Source organism: Maniola jurtina, chromosome 14, assembly GCF_905333055.1.
Source record: "Maniola jurtina chromosome 14, ilManJurt1.1, whole genome shotgun sequence".
In the NCBI taxonomy this organism is placed as follows: Eukaryota; Metazoa; Arthropoda; class Insecta; order Lepidoptera; family Nymphalidae; genus Maniola; species Maniola jurtina.
In genome coordinates, this window is record NC_060042.1 from 6,701,759 (window position 1) to 6,721,085 (window position 19,327).

The following is a 19,327-nucleotide window of genomic DNA, read 5'->3' on the forward strand; positions in this document are numbered from 1 at the left end:
TTACCAACCATTGATTTCCAATAGTTTTGTAGTTTTGCAACTATAATGTTCAACTTGACATTGGGATTTCATCTGTGTTGGTGTTGGCTGGCGGGCGTGCTCTGCTTTTTTGGAGTGTTTTTTTTTTTGTTGAGACTGACTGGAAGGCGCTCTGAGGGGATGCCGTGGAAGGTGCCGTGCGTATGTTGGCGAGCGCCGGCGCGGACGGGGTCCATACTTGTATGGTTTCCCTAACTTGTTACAAATAACTACAAACTTGACATTGGCTAATCTTTGTAAAGCCAGACGAGAGAAAAAAAAACAATGTCAAATATCATTCACTGACCAATGTCAAGTTAGTTAAACTATACAAATGTGGACCCCGTCTGTGCCGGCGCTCGACGACATAAGCACGGCACCCCCTTAGGCGCTTTTACAAAAAAAACATTCCAAAAAAGCAGAGCACAGACGAAGTCTCTTTGACATTGTGGAAGTTTGAAGAAATTAGAGCCCCATAGAGTAGATGAAGATAATGCTATGTTCCTATTCGTGTAGGAAAATAGGATCAAAGAATAAATCCAGTTGGTTGTGGGTAACTTTAGAAACGTATGATACCATTGTATTTGAGACTTGTGAATCAAGCGCGTTTAGCGCGAGGATGACGCGACGTGAGACGGTTCAATGGAAATAATGGCACAAAAATTATGGAAAAAAATGGCTGCCATGTAAATAAAAATAAAATAAAAAGTGCCCACCCAAGTGGTTTTATTTAGTACGATAGTACAGAACTCTTCGTGTGCGAGCCTGACTCTTGACACTTGACCAGTTTTTAAATGAATGAAAACCAGTTTCCCCTGTGTCTATTTTTAGGGTACGTAGGTTTTATAGCACAAGTAAAGAGAAAAATCCGTAAAGTGAATCGTTACATCACAAAAAAATATTCAAATGTGTTTTAATTATTATCAAAGTAAGATAACTATACAAAATAGGGTATCATATGAAAGGGCTTTACCTAACTGTACATAATATAGAATGCATAATAGTTTTTGATTATCGTGCAAAATGTAGAAAAAAATTCCCAAGTACGGAATTCTCGGTGCGCTAGTCTGACTCGCACTTGGCTAGTTTTTTTTATTTAAAAATAATTTTATTAAAAAAGTCCAAGATATCAAACTGGTTGTTCAAAATTAAAACAAATTTAAAAAAATTAGGTACCTAAATGAATAATTACTTAGGTACCTACCCAATTTATAATTATTTTAGCAGCACTCGGTAATAAATGATGATAAATGCGTAGGTAACTATTATTATCAGTATTAAAAGAATGTTTGAAATCGGATGAGTAGGTAGTTTCGAAGATTACTCGCAGACGTACTTACAAACCAAACTTACAAACTCCACCTCTTTATAATATTAGTGTAGATTCATGTTTTAGAACAGCTAATATTATATTATTATTTATATTATACGATAGATACTTAACTGATACTGAGAATTGGGAATTGATATAAGTTTTGATTTTGATTATGATGAATTATTTATGAACAAAAATGAATAAATAGATTACTGTAACACAAGATAGCTATAAATGTATTAGGAAACGTATTAGATAGTAAAGGCTTTTTTACTTTTACTTTACTTTTACTTATACGATAGGTACCTACCTGAGGTTACTTATATAGGTACGAGGAAAGACAATATTATATGACTGATGAGGTGATCAGTGATGGCTTATGTATAGCTACAATAGGGGTTAAAAATTAAAATACGAAACAAATCATCATTTAAAAATGTTTATTTTATAGAAAATCATTTCACATTAAAAATAAAGTAAAATAAAATAAGTTAAAATATTAAAATATAATAACGTAGGTACGTACTTACAACATATTTTTTTTGAATAAGTATCTATAAAAGGTACCGGCTAATTTTGGTAACCTTTTTATTAATATAACTTATCTAAAACTTTTTATTAGATAGGTATAATAGGTTTGAATAGATAGGTTATAAACATCATAGAGATAGGTTTATGGTAAACATTGAAATATAAATATTATAATATTTCGATGTTTGAGTATGACGTGTTCCATACCTAATAATACTCGTATTTAGGTAAGTATTTTAATTATTGTGGACCGTATGTATGTGTTACTGTTACTGTAAAAGCTCAGCCTGCGATATATTCTAAGATTTTCAAATTATGCCCAAGGTTTACCCAGGCTTTTTAAGACTCTGACTGTAAAATCTGAAATACCTAAGTGATCGTTAATTTCGAACTGTTTTTATCAGTTTTCTTGACAGACACGACGAACGGACGGCCGGACAGGCAGACAGACAACAAAGTAATCCTATAAGGGTTCCGTTTTTCCTTTTGAGGTACGGAACCCTAAAAACGAGCTACGCCATCCCTTCAATATGCTTCTACTCGCTTCTACTCTCGTTTCGTTACGAATGTCGCCGGCTCGCTTCTCTCGCCACCTCCACCGTAGACCGAGCTTTTACAGTTGTAATAAACCAGTGGTGTAAGCACACACTTCAATTTGCCTTGTGATGTAAAATTTTTGTACTGTGCCGGTTGGAGATAACATGTATTTTATTCTTATAATTATATGGTTCTGAGATTGAAAAATTAGAAAAAAATTAATTCATAAATGTAAATATTTTACAAGAACTGGTTCGCAGGTAGGAAAATACAAGTATAAAATGCTTAAAATTACTTAAACAAGAGAGTTTCTCAGTCATTTGTAATTAGGTAGGTATACCTAGTTAACTAGGTACTTATCTACCTACATATTATTTAGTGGGCATTATTATGTAAAAAAACAACATTTCGACGGTAAGTATGTAAGATAGGAGTTAATATTTTGGGAATCTTGTAAAACGTAGGTAGGTACCTATAATAATATTGGAACATTGTATCTTGAGGTACCTACTTTACTCGACTATACAATATCTACTCATGTGCCCATAGTGCCCAATTCTTCTTTAGTTATTATATAGCTGCATTAAAGTTTGCGTTTTGTATTTTTATTAGGTACTAGATGCTCGTAGAAAAAAATAAACTCAATATGTGGTAGGTACTAGGTAGGTATATCCTTATACATACAATCACTGCATAAAAGGCACTTCTTTAGTTCTAGATATATTAATAACATTAATGACTGGGAAGAGAAGCTTTTATCGTTTGTAAGGAGCTTTTCGATATCTGCCCCTTTCTTCTTCGTCGCGGATATCCAAGTAATGGCTGAATACAACTGCCCAGAGGTAGAGGTATATGCCTGTAAAAAGTTATAGAAACACGTTAGGTAATGAAAGTGAGGAAATAGAGAGTGCATATTGCGTGCACTGTGGACTAATCTTCTGCGTAGGTTAGGTACCTAGTTGGTTATAGTCTCCGCTGAAATTCCTAATCGCTGGAATTCGGTCGGAATTCGGAGGGAGCATTAATTCATTCAATTAGTTCTTGGAGTTCTTTATGATTGTACTCGTCTCTTTTTTACAGAACAAAGGGGTATCGAATAAAAAACTTCTAAAAGAAAGAGATTCTTAGTCATAATTGTTTTTCTTATTTTTGCCGCTAACGAAACATTTCTATTTCTGTCACATATTTTCATAAGATTAGAACTACCAAATTTAATTTCACACTAGTTTCACGCTCATTATCATTCTATGCTTTCCACTCTCTTCCTTATACCTTAGTATATTTAGATGAGGAAATCATAAAAATAGAAACAACTTTCTGTACCAGTATATTATGTATCTACCCATCGTCAAGACAAGTTTGTCGTTTCTATTTGTATTGTAAGGTCTATAGTCTTTGCATAGACAGCAATAAATAAATAAATATAATACCAGTTAATCAATTCAATAATAATAATCTGACGTATTATTTTGCAGTGGCTATCTTTTTTTCGTTTGGGAAGGAGGAGGAAAATCCTGATGAACGCCTGTTTCAGGCACTCTATTGGAGATGCTTCATGCTAACGGTCTACGGACTAAAAACCTCCTCCCTTACTTCGCTCTATCTACGTACTATAAAATATAGTACGTAGGTATATGCTATACATAACATACTTCTATATTTTTCACATAAAAAATAAGCTTTAACATTATGTACATACCTAGGTGACACGTGATTTTTTTTCTCCTTTATTTATTTCTGGGCTTTTATAACTATGTATATGTCAGCCCGATTACTAATTAAACTACAAACACTCGATTTTTATAGCTGTAGTGCAGGTTTACCCGACTACCAATCTATCTAATTCCGAACCCTTCCGGGATCTCTCTTTATTCATGACTATGAGTAATTGCTAATAGTTTTTCATAATACTTTTTAAAGAAGCTTTAGAACGATGACAAAACTTACACAAGTAAATAAGTCCACCGATGAGTATAAGCGTAGCCAGAATAGCGTGTTCCTGACCATCGAGGTAATACGTGATCGAGGTATGCAGAATGCTGATCAGCAACCCGATCGCCAGCACAATGCCCAGCACCACCCAGGGCAGCATCAGCCAGGACCGTCTCTGCAATATTGAGTATAATTCAACTGAACAATTGTTCATTCGTATAAAAAAAGAATCGACCAGGCAATTTATCAAAACAATCCTCGGTGACAACTGCAGCAGGGGAATCTCATTCTATGATATTTTAGTTACAAATTACCACGCGTCACAGATCACCGTATAAACACAGAGAAGGCGTCCCTTGTTTTAGCTATCAGTTAGGTAAACAGGCAGCTATCGGATATGATGGTATATTATTATATTTTTTTACAGAGGAGAGGGTAGGAACTAGGGAGCATTTTTTTGACTAATCCTTGACAAACAAATCTGGAGCAAACATAGAATTCATAACCAAAGACTTTTTGAATTAGGCAGGAATTAGTTAGGTAACTAGGTAAATGTAATTTCTCTTACCGAAAACGAAACCTGTGCAGCGTTAAATAAAAGAAAGGTTAAATAATATTCTGAAATTATTCCGTAAAAAAATATTCTGGTCCCACTTGTTTGAAATCTTACCTTCAATACTGCAATGATGAGAAGTCCACATATCAAAATTGTAAAGCATAAGTTGACTGTCAGAAATATTCTCGGAACTGAAAAAGAAAACATAAAAAAATTAAGAAAATAATAGATTTGTTAAGTAATTAGATAAGGCTAGCTTTAAATCTTATTGTAATATTTTTAATAGAAAATATGGACACATTATCTAACTATGTATCTATATCTAATCAAGTAATTTAGATCGACTTAGCTTAAATATTGAGAATCCATTGAAGTCTACTTACTGTCCATATCAGCCAGCTTCTTGTCAAAGTCATCCGCGAAGATGAACGTCCTGTAGGAAACATAATGCTTGTCAGCCACCCATATCGTGATGATGGTCGCAATGGACAAGAAGATTCCAAGAGTCGCGGTGATGAGAGTACCCGTCCGCGTTGAGGCACAACAACAGCACTTTTGTAAACGCTTCATTTTGCTCTTTTGTGTGAATCACTGTCTTCTTCTTAGTAAATCAATGTCCTCGATGCCGATGTTCCTTGAATTTTCACCTCCTCATGGTTCCTGTAACAAATAAGAAATATTATGTAAGTAGGTATCCTAGATCTATTAACGAACTTCACTGACCTTATCAATACCTATATCAAAAGGGTCAACTTTCACGGGACTAAGATCCACGCATACCTACGGGCTACGAATGGACCGAAGTTTGACAGAAGCCGAGCAATTTTTGACAATGCCCCCAGGGTATTTTTCTATTAAAATTATTAAGACCACTAGGTACAAATAAGTATCTTTCGCCTCGGTACCACGATCATCTCAAGTGAAAAGTCCTAGTTCTAATAGTATGATATTTAAGGTTTAGCTACTAATATAGGATTAAGTAAATAATGTTACTAACACATAAATATGGACTATGTATAATGGTCTGAAATAAACTTTATTATTATTATATTATTATTAAACCAGGAACCTATAGGTAACTTTCGTATACGAACTTTTAACCATATTTAAAGATAACCGTTATTTTTAGATCACGTGTTCCTCATTAGGATAGGTGCTGACAACGTATTCCCGGTGGTAGAATATTTTGAAATACCTGTCAACGATTCTGTTAAAGGTGTTGAAATACCGCTAAAGTTAGGAAATTTTATGCTGCAGCAACTGTATTTTATGATGCGGATATTTTTATCTTAGATCGTAGTGCCGGTAGTGCCAACAGTGTAGCCAATTTATTTTTAGCTTTAAACGATTTCTAGCCGTGTTTTTCATCGCCAATAATAGGTATAGTAAAGTTATAGTAGCAACAAAGATTAACAAATTGAACGTATAGTAGTCGTATCTATAAACCTACATTCTATTTTTTATTATTAAGGTGGGTAGGTACATAGTTTGTCGACCATTTCGTTGATAAATTGAGGCAATAGCCATGGACCTAAATACTCCATAGCATAGGAAGCTAACGTTACAAAAATGAACTCCACAATCGAGTTATTGGTTATTGGCTAATGCATCTAATTCTGGAGCCGTTGGTGTTTCCATTCCCATTATACAAATGACCGTTGCGAAATTTTAATGCGTTACCGAATATTATGGCTATTACCTACGCAAGAATTGATATCATAATGTATGGTCTATCTGTACTTTTCTAGAGCTTTGAGGATGTTGCAACAGGGCTGATATACCTACTACTTCCTTACTTAATAAATAGAAAATGAAGATGTGATTTTTAACAGGGCTCTCTCCGTCACTCGTTTCCACTCGTTTCATACAATCGTAGTTCCAATTTCATTTGAATATTAAGCAACCAAAGTCCATGAAATTTTGCAGAAATATTCTAGAAACTAATATCTATGTCTGTGGTGTTAGATTTTTCTAAAAATATGTAGTTTTAAAATTACAGGGGCTCCAAGATTTGTATGAAAATTTTAAGACCGCGTAACTTTGAAACCGAATATTTTAACAGAAATCTGGAAAACCACAGACATAGATATTAGTTTCTAGAATATGTCTGCAAAATTTCATGGACTAAAGTTGCTTAGTATTCAAATGAAATTGGAACTACGATTGTATGAAACGAGTGGAAACGAGTGACGGAGAGAGCCCTCTTAAGAAGAGGCCAGTGGTGGAAATGTGGCACAGATACATTGGACATGGCGCCACGTTTATGTAGTGTGGGTAGATTATAGGAAACTACTTGTTCTATTATATAGGTGACACTTCTTCTGCATTCGGCACTTCTATGTAAACTGTTACCTAGTTACGATTGGAAATTTAAAGTAGTTAATAGTATTCGACACCAGTAACACATAGGTACCTACCTAAGTTGTAAGTATGTAGCTGTTAAGTGATACCCTTTCCTGACATTGACCTAACCCAGTTTGCAGATACCCCACCTTAAAGTTATATAACATCACATCATTCTGCTGGGACAATATAAAGTGCGCCGCGCCCAACCTTTTACAGGCCATTAACTAACCTTGGCTAACCGGGATTCATTTCCTCTAGAACGTCATTAGAAACAATAGAAACATACCTACTTTACACAAAACAGAAATACTGGTCAAACTGGTATATAAGCCAGCTTGTGCCTTGAGTGATAGCTTAGAGTGGATCTCGTTTTGGGGTTCCAGGTTCAGTCTCTCTTTTTGGAGGCACACATCTGTAGCTTTTTGGAATAAGTAACAAATACGATTAAAATTTAACTCGCTGTAACGGCGATGGAAAACATCGTGAAGAAACCTGCATGTCTGAGGCATCAAAATGTCTGGTTTATGAAGTCTGCCTATCCGCATTTGATCAGAGTGCGGCCTAAACCTTTCGGATTCTAAGAGGAATGTGATTTTGTGCTTGTCAAGATGAAAATACTGGACATGGATATGAATTACAGACATCGCTATTTAATAAGGAAATGCTGCTACTCCTCCTCCTGAAAAATCGACTACCTCCTTGTTGGGTACTAAGCCAGCACATATTTTCTGCCTTTTCTGGATCATTTCTGACTCACGGTCAAATATTTCTCTTATTTCTCAGATCATTTGTACTGTAAATGTAAAGTGAAAAAACTTCGACTAACCAGGTAGGACCGATTTGATTGATAAATAATTTTGTTTTTAGACTGTACGAGTATGCAAATGCGCAAATGATAAATAATAATTAATTAATCAGAGTGTTACCATTTCGGGCGCGGCACGCCACACAGAGCCTTTGTCTTACAGCTCACAGATTACGCAACACGTCTTGAATTCTTGATGACCATAATAGTACCGTATTACCGAGTCCCTCGCACAGCCGGCCTCTGTATTTGTCGTGGCCTTTTTAATTACGATGTAAACAGTTAATAAATCAGAATAGTTCTCTTTGAGCATGGCACAACGACTTTGTAGTTTGTTGCTCGTGTAACCTACCGTTTTACATTTGATGACCATAATTACGCCATTGTTATTGTCCAGTTAGGTACCTAGACCTAGCAAATTTATATCAAATAATTATTATTAAAAGTATTTTATAATCAGAGCCGTGATAGCCTAGTGGTTAGGAGTTAGGACGTCCGTCTCCTATTCGGGAAGTCGGGGATTTGATTCCGGGCACGCAACTCTTACTTTTGGAGTTATGTGCGTTCTATGAAATTAAATATCACTCGTTTTAAGGGTAAAGGAAAAACATCGTGAGGAAACGTACACGCCTGATAATTCTCCATAATATTCCCAAAGGTGAGTAAATCCAGCCAACTTGGGCAGCGTGTAGACTATGTCCAAACACTCCAAACACCTCATATCGTAAGCCGGCAATGGGTTGATCATGATGATGATGATTTTATTACCGTCGAGTCCCGAAATGTACATTAATAATATTGGTAAGTCTTATAATATTACAATTCCCATTGAAAAGTGTTAGTAGCTATAGCACTTGGCAAAATAGTATAGATGAATTGGTTAATCTTGGCTCTCAAACGAAGGTCGCGAGTTCAGTTCCTGATAGGTATCACAGTTCTGTGTCATTGCCATTTTGTTACCATAAATAATAAACCTCAACGAGAACAAAGTTTTTTTTTAAAAAGTCTTTTATTTTTTGGAGCTCCGTGGCCGGCTTCCAAGAATAAAGCTGAACCTCTGATTATGCAGCTAGATATTAATTACTTGCTGAATAGTGCGACGGGTGGGTTCTGAACCGCCGACCTGTCAGAATTCAGTACTCTTCTTAACCGTTGAGCTATTGAGGTTCAAATGATGACTTTACCATGATTTATGACTTATTTTATGTACAGACATTTTATTTATCTCATAGGTAGATATTCCAGAGTCCACACCCAGTTTGAATTGAATAATGTATCACAAATACGTAACCCAATTTAATATTACTTGAGTGTAAGTGCAGTTACATCGCTCCTAAGTGTCTGTTCCCAGACATTCAATCTTGCAATCATTTAGGGCCAAAGCACACACTATATATACTTTTATTGTCGGTGATGATGAACGATTTTACGATATTACCTATGGCATCGAGTTTTGGCAAGCTATTGCAATCAATTAAGTTATCAAAATCATAAATTAAGTGGATGATATGACGCAGCCAAGCATTTTAATGTGTAAATTGTGCACTTTTGAAAATTAATGTTGGATTTAACAACTAAATAGAAGTGAGATAATAGTGATAATTTTATTATTTAAACAACTTAAAACTAAAATTACAAGGTATTTCAAAGGATCCCCTGCTGCTGGATAGGTACCGCGTAATTTTTAGCAACAATGTGGCTAATTCTATTATACGCAGTGTACCTACGCACTCTTTAGAGTAACCTAATATGTATAGCAAGTCTAAATATTTTATTCCTTTCATAATGCTCACTGCGGAAAAGGATAGCACTAGATTATTTCAATTTAACTTTATTCAAGTGATTATACATATTTTATCGTGTATACAGAGTTTTATATTTTATGGCCAACCCACAAACGCCCTCAATGTGGTGAGCCCGGACCGCATAGAACACAACAAGACAATTGCCACAAGCTCTCATCACATTCATCGTCGTCGTGACACTTGGGTCACCCAAATATTATAGACCTGTCAATTTCAATTCAGCGTGGTATCAACTATTAACATGACAGCTACTTATATCAGAGACAACAAACAAGTCACGATCTGCAACTGGTGTTCGATTGAGCAGTTTCGAGTAGTGTTGTTATGGATATCTATATCCGTAACCGAAACTATCGGATATCCGAAATAAAAAAATATCCATAACCGTAACTGAATCCGTAATAAAAGTTTTGGATAGTTTCGGATAGGGCGGAGTCTAACTAAATACTACACTCGTACGAATTAACTGTGCACTCCGCTGGAATGCGACACCTTCATCAGTTCACATTTTACAGTTCCTTAAAAAATTAATATCCGTAACCGAAACTATCGGAAAATCCGAAATAATTTAATATCCATAACCGTAACCGAAACCGATATTATTTTTTACCAATATCCATATCCATATCAGGATCCGAAATTATATATATCCATAACATCCCTAGTTTCGAGCTTCTAAAAGCGATTAAATCACTGATAGCACTATGCTAAAATAACGAGTGTATGTTGGCCCTTATTCAAATGGTATGATCACGGAGTGTCCCATATACAGGGTGGTCAAAAAGTCGTGGATCAAACGCAATAGGGAGATAGAGGAGGTCATTTCCAGCAAAAAAAAATTCTACAGCATGGCCATATTTAAATTGCCCTAAGAGTTATGAATATTTTTGGGTTTTTAAAAAAAATACCAGATTCTCTTACAATTAGACTAATTAAAAAAAAAATGAGATAAAAAACAATAAAACAAACGATATTGTGTCATTACTAGATAATGTATCAGTACTACAAACCTTCTATTGAGGCTCTGGCTACCAAATTACAGGAGCAATTAATTTTTTTCCAAAACTTTTAAAGCGTTACCAAAAATTAAATGTCACTTTAAAAGCGCACTGTGAAAAAAAAATGTACTACGGAAAAATGACCCTGTATTAGAAAAACTTGCTGATTTAATGCCAATTTAAATGAGGTATAACACATTACTCTCTGTTTCGTAATTCTGGTATTATAAACGTTTTTTCATATCAAGGTGCAAATTTCAGTAGATTAGTTTACTTCAAAATAATTTTGAAGATTATCATGCTGCTAGTTAAACTGTTAGTTTTTTGTACGTTCGAATGCTAGAAACATCACTGTGCTTGTCACACTTAAAATTTGTGAAAAGAACAGAAACTCTTCACTACCACCACGTGCCAGAACTACCCAGAACGCCCTCTTTTCTAGGAAAAAAAGGATAAAAAACTATGCCTCTCTTTCACATCCTTCTTTATTCCAACAATGCAAATAGAAAGGATGATTAGTGTGAACGAGAGGCATAGTTTTTTTATCCTTTTGTTTCCTAGAAAAGATGAACTACTTGCAAGACGGGCGTTCTGGGTAGTTCTGGCACGTGGTGGTAGTGAAGAGTTTCTGTTCTTTTCACAAATTTTAAGTGTGACAAGCACAGTGATGTTTCTAGCATTCCAACGTACAAAAAACTAGCAGTTTAATTAGCAACATGATAATCTTCAAAATTATTTTGAAGTAAACTAATCTACGGAAATTTGCACCTTGATATGAAAAAACGATTATAATACCAGAATTACGAAACAAAGAGTAATGTGTTATACCTCATTTGAATTGGCATTAAATCAGCAAGTTTTTCTAATACAGGGTCACTTTTCCGTAGTACATTTTTTTTTCACAGTACGCTTTTAAAGTGACATTTAATTTTTGGTAACGCTTTAAAAGTTTTGGAAAAAAATTAATTGCTCCTGTAATTTGGTAGCCAGAGCCTCAATAGAAGGTTTGTAGTACTGATACATTATCTAGTAATGACAGAGCATCGTTTGTTTTATTGTTTTTTATCTCATTTTTTTTTAATTAGTCTAATTGTAAGAGAAACTGGTATTTTTTTTAAAAACCCAAAAATATTCATAACTCTTAGGGCAATTTAAATATGGCCATGCTGTAGAATTTTTTTTTGCTGGAAATGATCTCCTCTATCTCCCTATTGCGTTTGATCCATGACTTTTTGACCACCCTGTATATCACATTACTTTAACAATGGTTCATATTATGTCTATGTGGCTTAGATTGAAATGGAAATAAAATACCTAGGTAGTAGACACCTGCACCTTTAGGAAAATTGGTTACCTAAACGTACAAGGTATATAATATGTACGTAAATATAACAAGGCAAAAAAAGTATTTTAAGATGAAACAGGAAAATTTTAGAAACCTTAAAATTAGTCTTCGTCTACGTATATAAACAGTTTAAACAATAATAAATCTTCTCCTTAGAAAAATTTAATTTGTTTAAATGTATTTGTAATAAAAGTAGAAAAAATACCTAAGTAGTATCTGTAGATACCATACAAAATATACCGACTGGTTTTTCATGAGAAAAAATAAGTAGAGTCGTGCGTAAAGTTGGTAAAATCTTGGCGCTCATAAAAAACTTTTGTAAATTTTTTTATTTTATTTTTATAAAAGAATATTAGCCATGTTAAATGACTAATATTCCCCTTTCCTCTCCAACTAAGCGTCATGCTTGTGCTAGGAGTAGGTACGACAATAGTGCAACGGGCGGGGTTTGGACCGTCGACCTTTACCGGTTGAGCTATTGAGGCTCTGAAAATTGCTGTATTCCAAATTAGGAAATTAACAAAACTCAAACCATAATTAGGTAGGCACTAGGCAGGCAATTGCTCGATGCGTCGAGCAAAATGTAGAGTATGTAAACAGTCACGGCCCGTTCACACATGGGAGTCCGTTTTACTGGTACGTTTTTAACGGATACTTCATAAATTTATGCTCTGTTCACACATAGGCACCGCATAACGTTCAACGGATCCGTCATTACTGGATGCGATGTGTGAACAGAAAACTCGCAGTATACCGTCGCTATTCTACAAGGATGGACTCTGTCGTGTTGTATTGTACGCACACAGTATCTATCCGTTAAAATTCTACGTATCCGTATATTGCCGTTCCGTCCGTCCAGTATTCGATGACAAAACGGAATGTAATTTTTTTACGGAACGATATTTTTTACTGTATACAGAATACTGTGCCATGTGTGAAGTCGCTCATACAACTACGTACGCCATCGACGAAAAAAAACGTACACGATAAAACGGAACAGTAAAACGGAGACATGTGTGAACCGGCCGTCAGTGTCATCATCTATTAACATTGACCTTGTTTGTCGCTTGCAGTTTTCCTGCATACGTGCAATTAGCAATACTGTACCTACTCGAACATGAACTTTGAGATAACTTGCTATTTGTCATAACCTCTGAGGTCATCACGGCTTGATTTAATACTCGTCATATAGTAGGTAGTAAATTATAAGAAAATACCTATAAAAATTAATTAAGATGCGGGCACTGGCTTCTAATAATTCTATTTCTACCTATTGGAGAAAATGTTTGAGCTCACGCATTAAAGCGTATAAAATCCGCTTAAAACATCAAAAATGTTGGTGTTTTAAGAATTTAAGGTACCTGCCCAGTGACACTCGCGCCATCAAGACGAGTCTAATGACGTATCATTTATCAAAATCGTTTGAGCCATTCAGTAGTTACAAGCCGACATAGAAACGGACATCCATACATACATACATACAGGTCAAACATATAACCCTCCTTTGGGCTTCGAGGCAGTCGGGTAAACCTAGTCGACGACTTGTAAAGCTGTATTAAAACCAAATATTTAAACATTTCTCAGCATTGGAAATGTTATCATGACTTTGGCACACATAAATAAAACTTGTACTTTTAAACAAGTTTTGACATATAAAAATAAATAATTTAAAATGTGAGAATTTCTTGGTAAGTAGGTAAACAAAATCTCCGACTCCGTCTCTCCATGTTGGTCTTGGTGACCATCGGTTATTTTATGCCGGTGATAACATGACTGAGAACTGAGAAGGCCAACGCCACCGCAGGTTACGTCACCACCCTTGTACTCCTGCTCCGTATGTTGTGTTTATACATATGTATATGTCTGACTGTATGTGCGTATGACGCGTGACATTCATTCATTTATAACTCGCACGCATATTGCCACATATTGCTATGCGAAATGTAAACATTGCGACCGAATTTGTACTCAAAAAATATGTTTTCTTGCATCATATAATTTTACCGTTTAGAATTTTTTTTTCATTATTAAGAAATTAAATTTATCGTAAATTAATGTTACATCTCAGTTATTTAATTTGGGGTTTTTTGAATACTTTATGCTTATTAGGAAGATATATTTTAATAACTTAAATTCACTAGTAAAGATATATGATTAGCTGATGTTTTTGAAAATATTTTAGAGATAATTTTGGCAAGCTTATCGATTGATGGTAGGTATAATAATATTGTACTTCAAATCTTTGAAAAGAGCAACCGCCGAGTTTCTTGCTGGTTCTTCTCGGTAGAAAAGGCATTCCGAACCAGTGGTAGATGCTTTTGACGATTCAAAAGTACCTACTTGTAAAAGTCTAATTGAATAAAAATATTTTGAATTTGAATTTGATGTACGCAGTAGAGTAAGTCATATTCATGTACCTATTAATATAATTTTATTAATGAACTAATGAATAAACTATGAGCTGTAATAAACGATGCAACATATTTCTTAGTAAGGGAATTGCGTTAAATTGTGGCTCATGTACGCGTCATCGTCACCTCTGTCCAAGATAACGTAATAATACTTATGACATTGAACGTTTTCCCCACGTCTGCAGTCCGCAAAAACCATGTATGGTCGTGAACCTCGAATGAACACTGATCACTGTGCAAGGTCAACCACCGACAACGTGTTACGTGTTTAAATAAATGGACCTTTTTCTTCCGGTAGTTTGTCAATATTTTATGTACTGGTAAAGGCCTTGAGAGATTAAAAAAAAATTGCTACCCGACAACGCAATACAAAGGATGGGATAGGTGTTCATCAGTCTATGTTCTATTAGGTATATATTTTATTGATTATTTTTTATTTCTTTGTGGCGCTTAGTACAAGACTCATTAAAATTGGTCCACGCGTTAACTAGACGCCGTCTAATATTTATATATTTATTTGGGGTTTAGTCGGGTTTTGTATTTTTTAAAATCAAGACGAGCGTTTTGCACTCGCACTTGACCGTTTTTTTCGCAATTTTAACTTATTCAAAACAAATAAACATAACTGCTAATCCATATTTAGTTTCGCTGCTAATCATGTAGGTAGGTAGGCATGTTGCTAGTTCACAAAAACTAAATTCTTCTAGGTGCAGTCGTGCAACTCTATTTAGCATTGACTACAAAACAAGGTCAACTTCATATAGCTAGGTCTCGAATCTGGATTCAATAACCTTCTGGTACAACGGTAGTTTAGTATTTACTTGTTACGACGGATATTAATTGAGCAGGTCCATTTCAATTAATGCCAATTTTCCAATTGTGCCTTAAACGCGGTGCTCCTAATTTCAAGATATGCAACAGACTGCGAGTTCAAAGAGAATGGGGCTAGTTTATAGAAGAAGCTCGAATGTTTTACATTGCTAAAGGCTAGTTTATAGAAGTACCTAGATCTAACAAAGATGAAGAATCTCAAACATTTTTGACACGCGATACGTAACGCAGAAAAGCATCCTCTCCTTCCAACTTTATTCAAGGGAAAATGGCAGGCAGACCGAAGTATAGTCACAGAAGAATATTGTAGCTAATGTAGTTAGGTAGGTACCTACCTACTACAGGATATTCCATGATAATAAGCTATTTTGAATATTATTAGGTGCCTAGCTATTTTTATCTTTGCAATACCAATGCATTATAAAATAGATTTATGATTGAGAAAAGATGATAAAGTTTTTTGAGACCATCAAACCGACGACGCGACGCACCGGTAGTGGGCCTTTGTGGAAATAGTAAAATTAACCTAACGTTCTTGGAATAAAAACCCAGCTAATGTTGTTTAACTTATGTAAAGGCTACATGAAATTAAAAATACAGACTAGTATAATGCGGCAGTTGTGTATATTCTGGGTAGGAATCAAGAATATGTAACAAATATGTATGTGTGTGTGTGTGTGTGTGTGTGTGTGTGGGTGTGTGGCAAAAATCAAGAATATGTCACAGTAGGGGAGAAATAAAGTAAAAACATAATCCCTATAGTCACTAGATAGGTACCTATTTTGTAACATGCACGTATTAGTAAACGAATGACATCATAGAGGTTAGTTTAATTGTGATGCGTAATCCAATACGCAAAATAATTGAGTCATATAAAAGCGCAAGTAAAATAAGAAGTCCTTCGAATTTATATTTGACGGTTAGTCTCAGAATATGCCCAGCGCAATGGTTGCATTCGTCATCTCATTTAGGTAAGTAGCTATATCAAAATTCAAAAACGTTACGAGTAAAAATGTAGCGAGTGTTACGAGTAAAACCAAAACTAAAGTTTGTTTTTATTACCACTGAATACAATAATATTATTACTTGTGGTTCGCCCCGAACTGAAACCTCTGACAGACGAACGGATGGACGGACGGACAAGTGCAAATTTACTCAAGTAGATTTCGCTCGGAAAATTATTTAGTTCGACTATTAAAGTTGCTTTGAGGAAATTCTGGACTAAAAGTTATTGTAGAAAAATCATAATTTTTTACGATCAAATAAATTGTTATTACGAGTTCACGAGAAATAATATATGTAAATGTTTCTATTTTTTAATATTTCATTGAGTTAAAAAGTGCATCTGAGGTCACCGTCCGATAGCACATGAAGTTTAATGCAAGGAGTCTTTGATACAGTTCAAAGATAAACTAATTTATCTAATGAATACGCCAATTAGAAGACAAACGGTATGATAATGCTCGGTTTGTTACCCTGTTGAACTGGTTTTTTCGGTCATTAGCGCGTCAACTTTCAAAACTTTGAGTAACTAGTGATAATTTGATCAAAGTGAAGATGAATCATAAATTCTCATACATTTTGTAAGAGTTTAGGTACGGTTAAGTATAGACAATAGTTTTAAACAAGGTATCGAAGATCATCATCAAAGTCGTCATGCCAAGTAGTACCGTAACCATAGACCATAACCGTAGACTTCGCACGAATTCAATAAATCTGGTTCTTTCCATATGCGGTAGTTGAATCCTCCTCGGGGGGTTGTAAATACGGTGAAACGTTACGGTACTGTAAATAAGGTGCGATAGAAAGCGCGGGAAATCGTGGATAAACAAACGGACTACGTTATTCATGTTAGTAGAGCCTTATCTGGACGTGCCATGTATGGGGACGAAGGAAGACGTGTTTTCACGTAGGTGTATCTATACTACCTATCTGTCATGTTACCACGCTAAGAAGGATATGGTTTACGGAGGAACCTCTTTTTTAAATTTAAATTTGAAAAAAGGCAAGTTTAGGATAATTGCAAGAAGGAATCCTTGTTTTTCACTGAGGCAAAGTGTGTGAAAATTGATAGGTAGGTACCTACTTATATATGTTGTTTACTTAGGCTATCTATTTGATTTTCATATGCGCTTTGTGATAAATATGACATAAATATTCTACGACGTATAGTTTTCATTTGTAAGTAGGTAAGTAAACTACATATCTCTATCTGAAATTAAATAGAATACCGTAGCTAAGTATAAGGATTGCCAGTAAATCCTAATGAAGAGGAATAGGCTAAACTAGCATTAAATAATGCTAAATGCTTTAATCAATATGGATATGGAATGGATATTTGCAGTTTGGGTATAACTATCGACGTGGAAGTTGGCAAACAGGATTTTGGGTACAAGTAACGTGGAAGAAGTAAACAATGACCGTGGTAACGCGTAAATAATTTGTTAAATAGCTTACGGCGACGCGTGGGTAGCGGATCTCCCACACCCATGTGTTACCACTGCCCACTATCAAATACTTTACAGATCTTCAAATGATATTTATCTCGAATATCTCTTCCAATTGGTCGATAAGTAGGCTAGTTACATAGCAACTTCGTACTGCCTTTGATTTTAATATCAGAAATGTTACTTTAGCAGGGGCCCTAGTCAAGATACAAAATAAAGAAATTTTTGTCTGACTAATAAAAGAATCGTGCCTATTGTATAATGTTGTTATAAAAAATTTCGCATGAAAATTTACTTTCTAACAAATGTAGAGTTTTGGCCTTTTAGGATTCGTGTAGCCGTGACCTATATAAATGGAACAATGGGGCAATTTGCAATGTTTTCTATTATGTAGGAACTAGAGGAATATAATAAATACTATTACTACTACTACTAAATACTTACTACCTACATACTTAGATTAGTTAGATACTTTCAACAATTGAACGGGTGATTTGAAGGACTAGTCGTAATTTAAGCTATACATTTACACCGTTCAGCAGCTATCGAAGTATCGATAATCGATATAGTTGGTGGGTTGATCATAATGATGATGATTGCTGAAATATTTGCGACTTCGTCCGCATGGGCTTAGTTTTTTAAAAATCCAGGGAGAACTCCGGACATTTTCCGGTACAAAAAGTAGTCTATAATATTATGTGCTTCCATGGGATACATGTACCTTTGAAATGAAAAGCTAGAAAGACAGACAGACAGACTTTCACATTTAGGTATATAATGCTAAGTATGGATTATTAGTTTTTAGGTAAAAAGTAGAGATAAGTGGTTGGTAGAGTTTCTACTCTTATTTAGAGAGTAAGAGACGTTATCTTTATCAAAATATGATTCTACCTGGATCTTTGCATGGTGCATTATACATCATTTCCAGGCACCACTGCCTATTGGTGAAAAATAAAATAAAATTGTGACTACCTTTAGAGATTAGAGCTTGTAAACAAACTGACGTGATGTGGACGGGCTGATTCTGTAAGGTCCCAGTAGTACCTATATAATGAAATAGCTTATTCTGTATCAATAAAAGTATAGTGACGCCATATTATTTACTAAAAACCGAAATAACCTGCGACTCACGCGTCTCAAGGCAAGGACGTAACCCGTATTATTCTAAAACAAAATCCAAGGTCTCCGGTAGTGGGCACATTTTCTTAATCAGCTAAACAATTTAGTGTTCTTTTGTAACTAGCGTCATCATACCTGATAGTCTGAACCACAAAGATGCACTACACTTGTATCACAGTTTGTTTCACTCCTTTTTTTTAAACTTTGGGTGTCGCGGATGTAAGGAAATCGGCACGTATTCCGTGAGGCGCGCGGCAGTCTCTCACGTCGAACCGCCAGAGATCATCTGGCTGTAGCGAATGACGAGTTTAGCGATACAGCTTTACGTTGA

General features: G+C 35.2%; 1 protein-coding gene and 1 long non-coding RNA gene across 5 annotated transcripts; one reads left to right on the forward strand and one right to left on the reverse strand.

Moving 5' to 3' along the window:
• Nucleotides 1-1,825: 1,825 nt before the first annotated feature.
• On the forward strand, nucleotides 1,826-3,021 carry LOC123871737. The gene is made up of 2 exons (XR_006797330.1): nucleotides 1,826-2,321; nucleotides 2,356-3,021. It is a non-coding gene; the product is annotated as an uncharacterized LOC123871737 (long non-coding RNA).
• LOC123871736 lies at nucleotides 2,898-19,286 on the reverse strand. Of its 4 annotated transcripts, none has more exons than XM_045915672.1 (6): nucleotides 18,998-19,125; nucleotides 5,273-5,549; nucleotides 5,004-5,080; nucleotides 4,902-4,913; nucleotides 4,349-4,508; nucleotides 2,898-3,257 (listed from the first exon to the last, which is right to left on the reverse strand). In XM_045915672.1, exons 2-6 carry the CDS (start codon nucleotides 5,457-5,459, stop codon nucleotides 3,157-3,159), a joined length of 537 nt encoding a protein of 178 aa, XP_045771628.1. In that variant the 5' UTR covers nucleotides 5,460-5,549; nucleotides 18,998-19,125; the 3' UTR covers nucleotides 2,898-3,156. The 4 variants fall into 4 exon arrangements, with proteins under 4 accessions (XP_045771628.1, XP_045771630.1, XP_045771627.1 ...); XM_045915674.1 differs by having other exon boundaries at nucleotides 19,009-19,116; XM_045915671.1 differs by lacking the exon at nucleotides 18,998-19,125 and adding an exon at nucleotides 19,132-19,286 and having other exon boundaries at nucleotides 2,901-3,257.
• Between the last annotated feature and the right edge of the window lie 41 nt (nucleotides 19,287-19,327).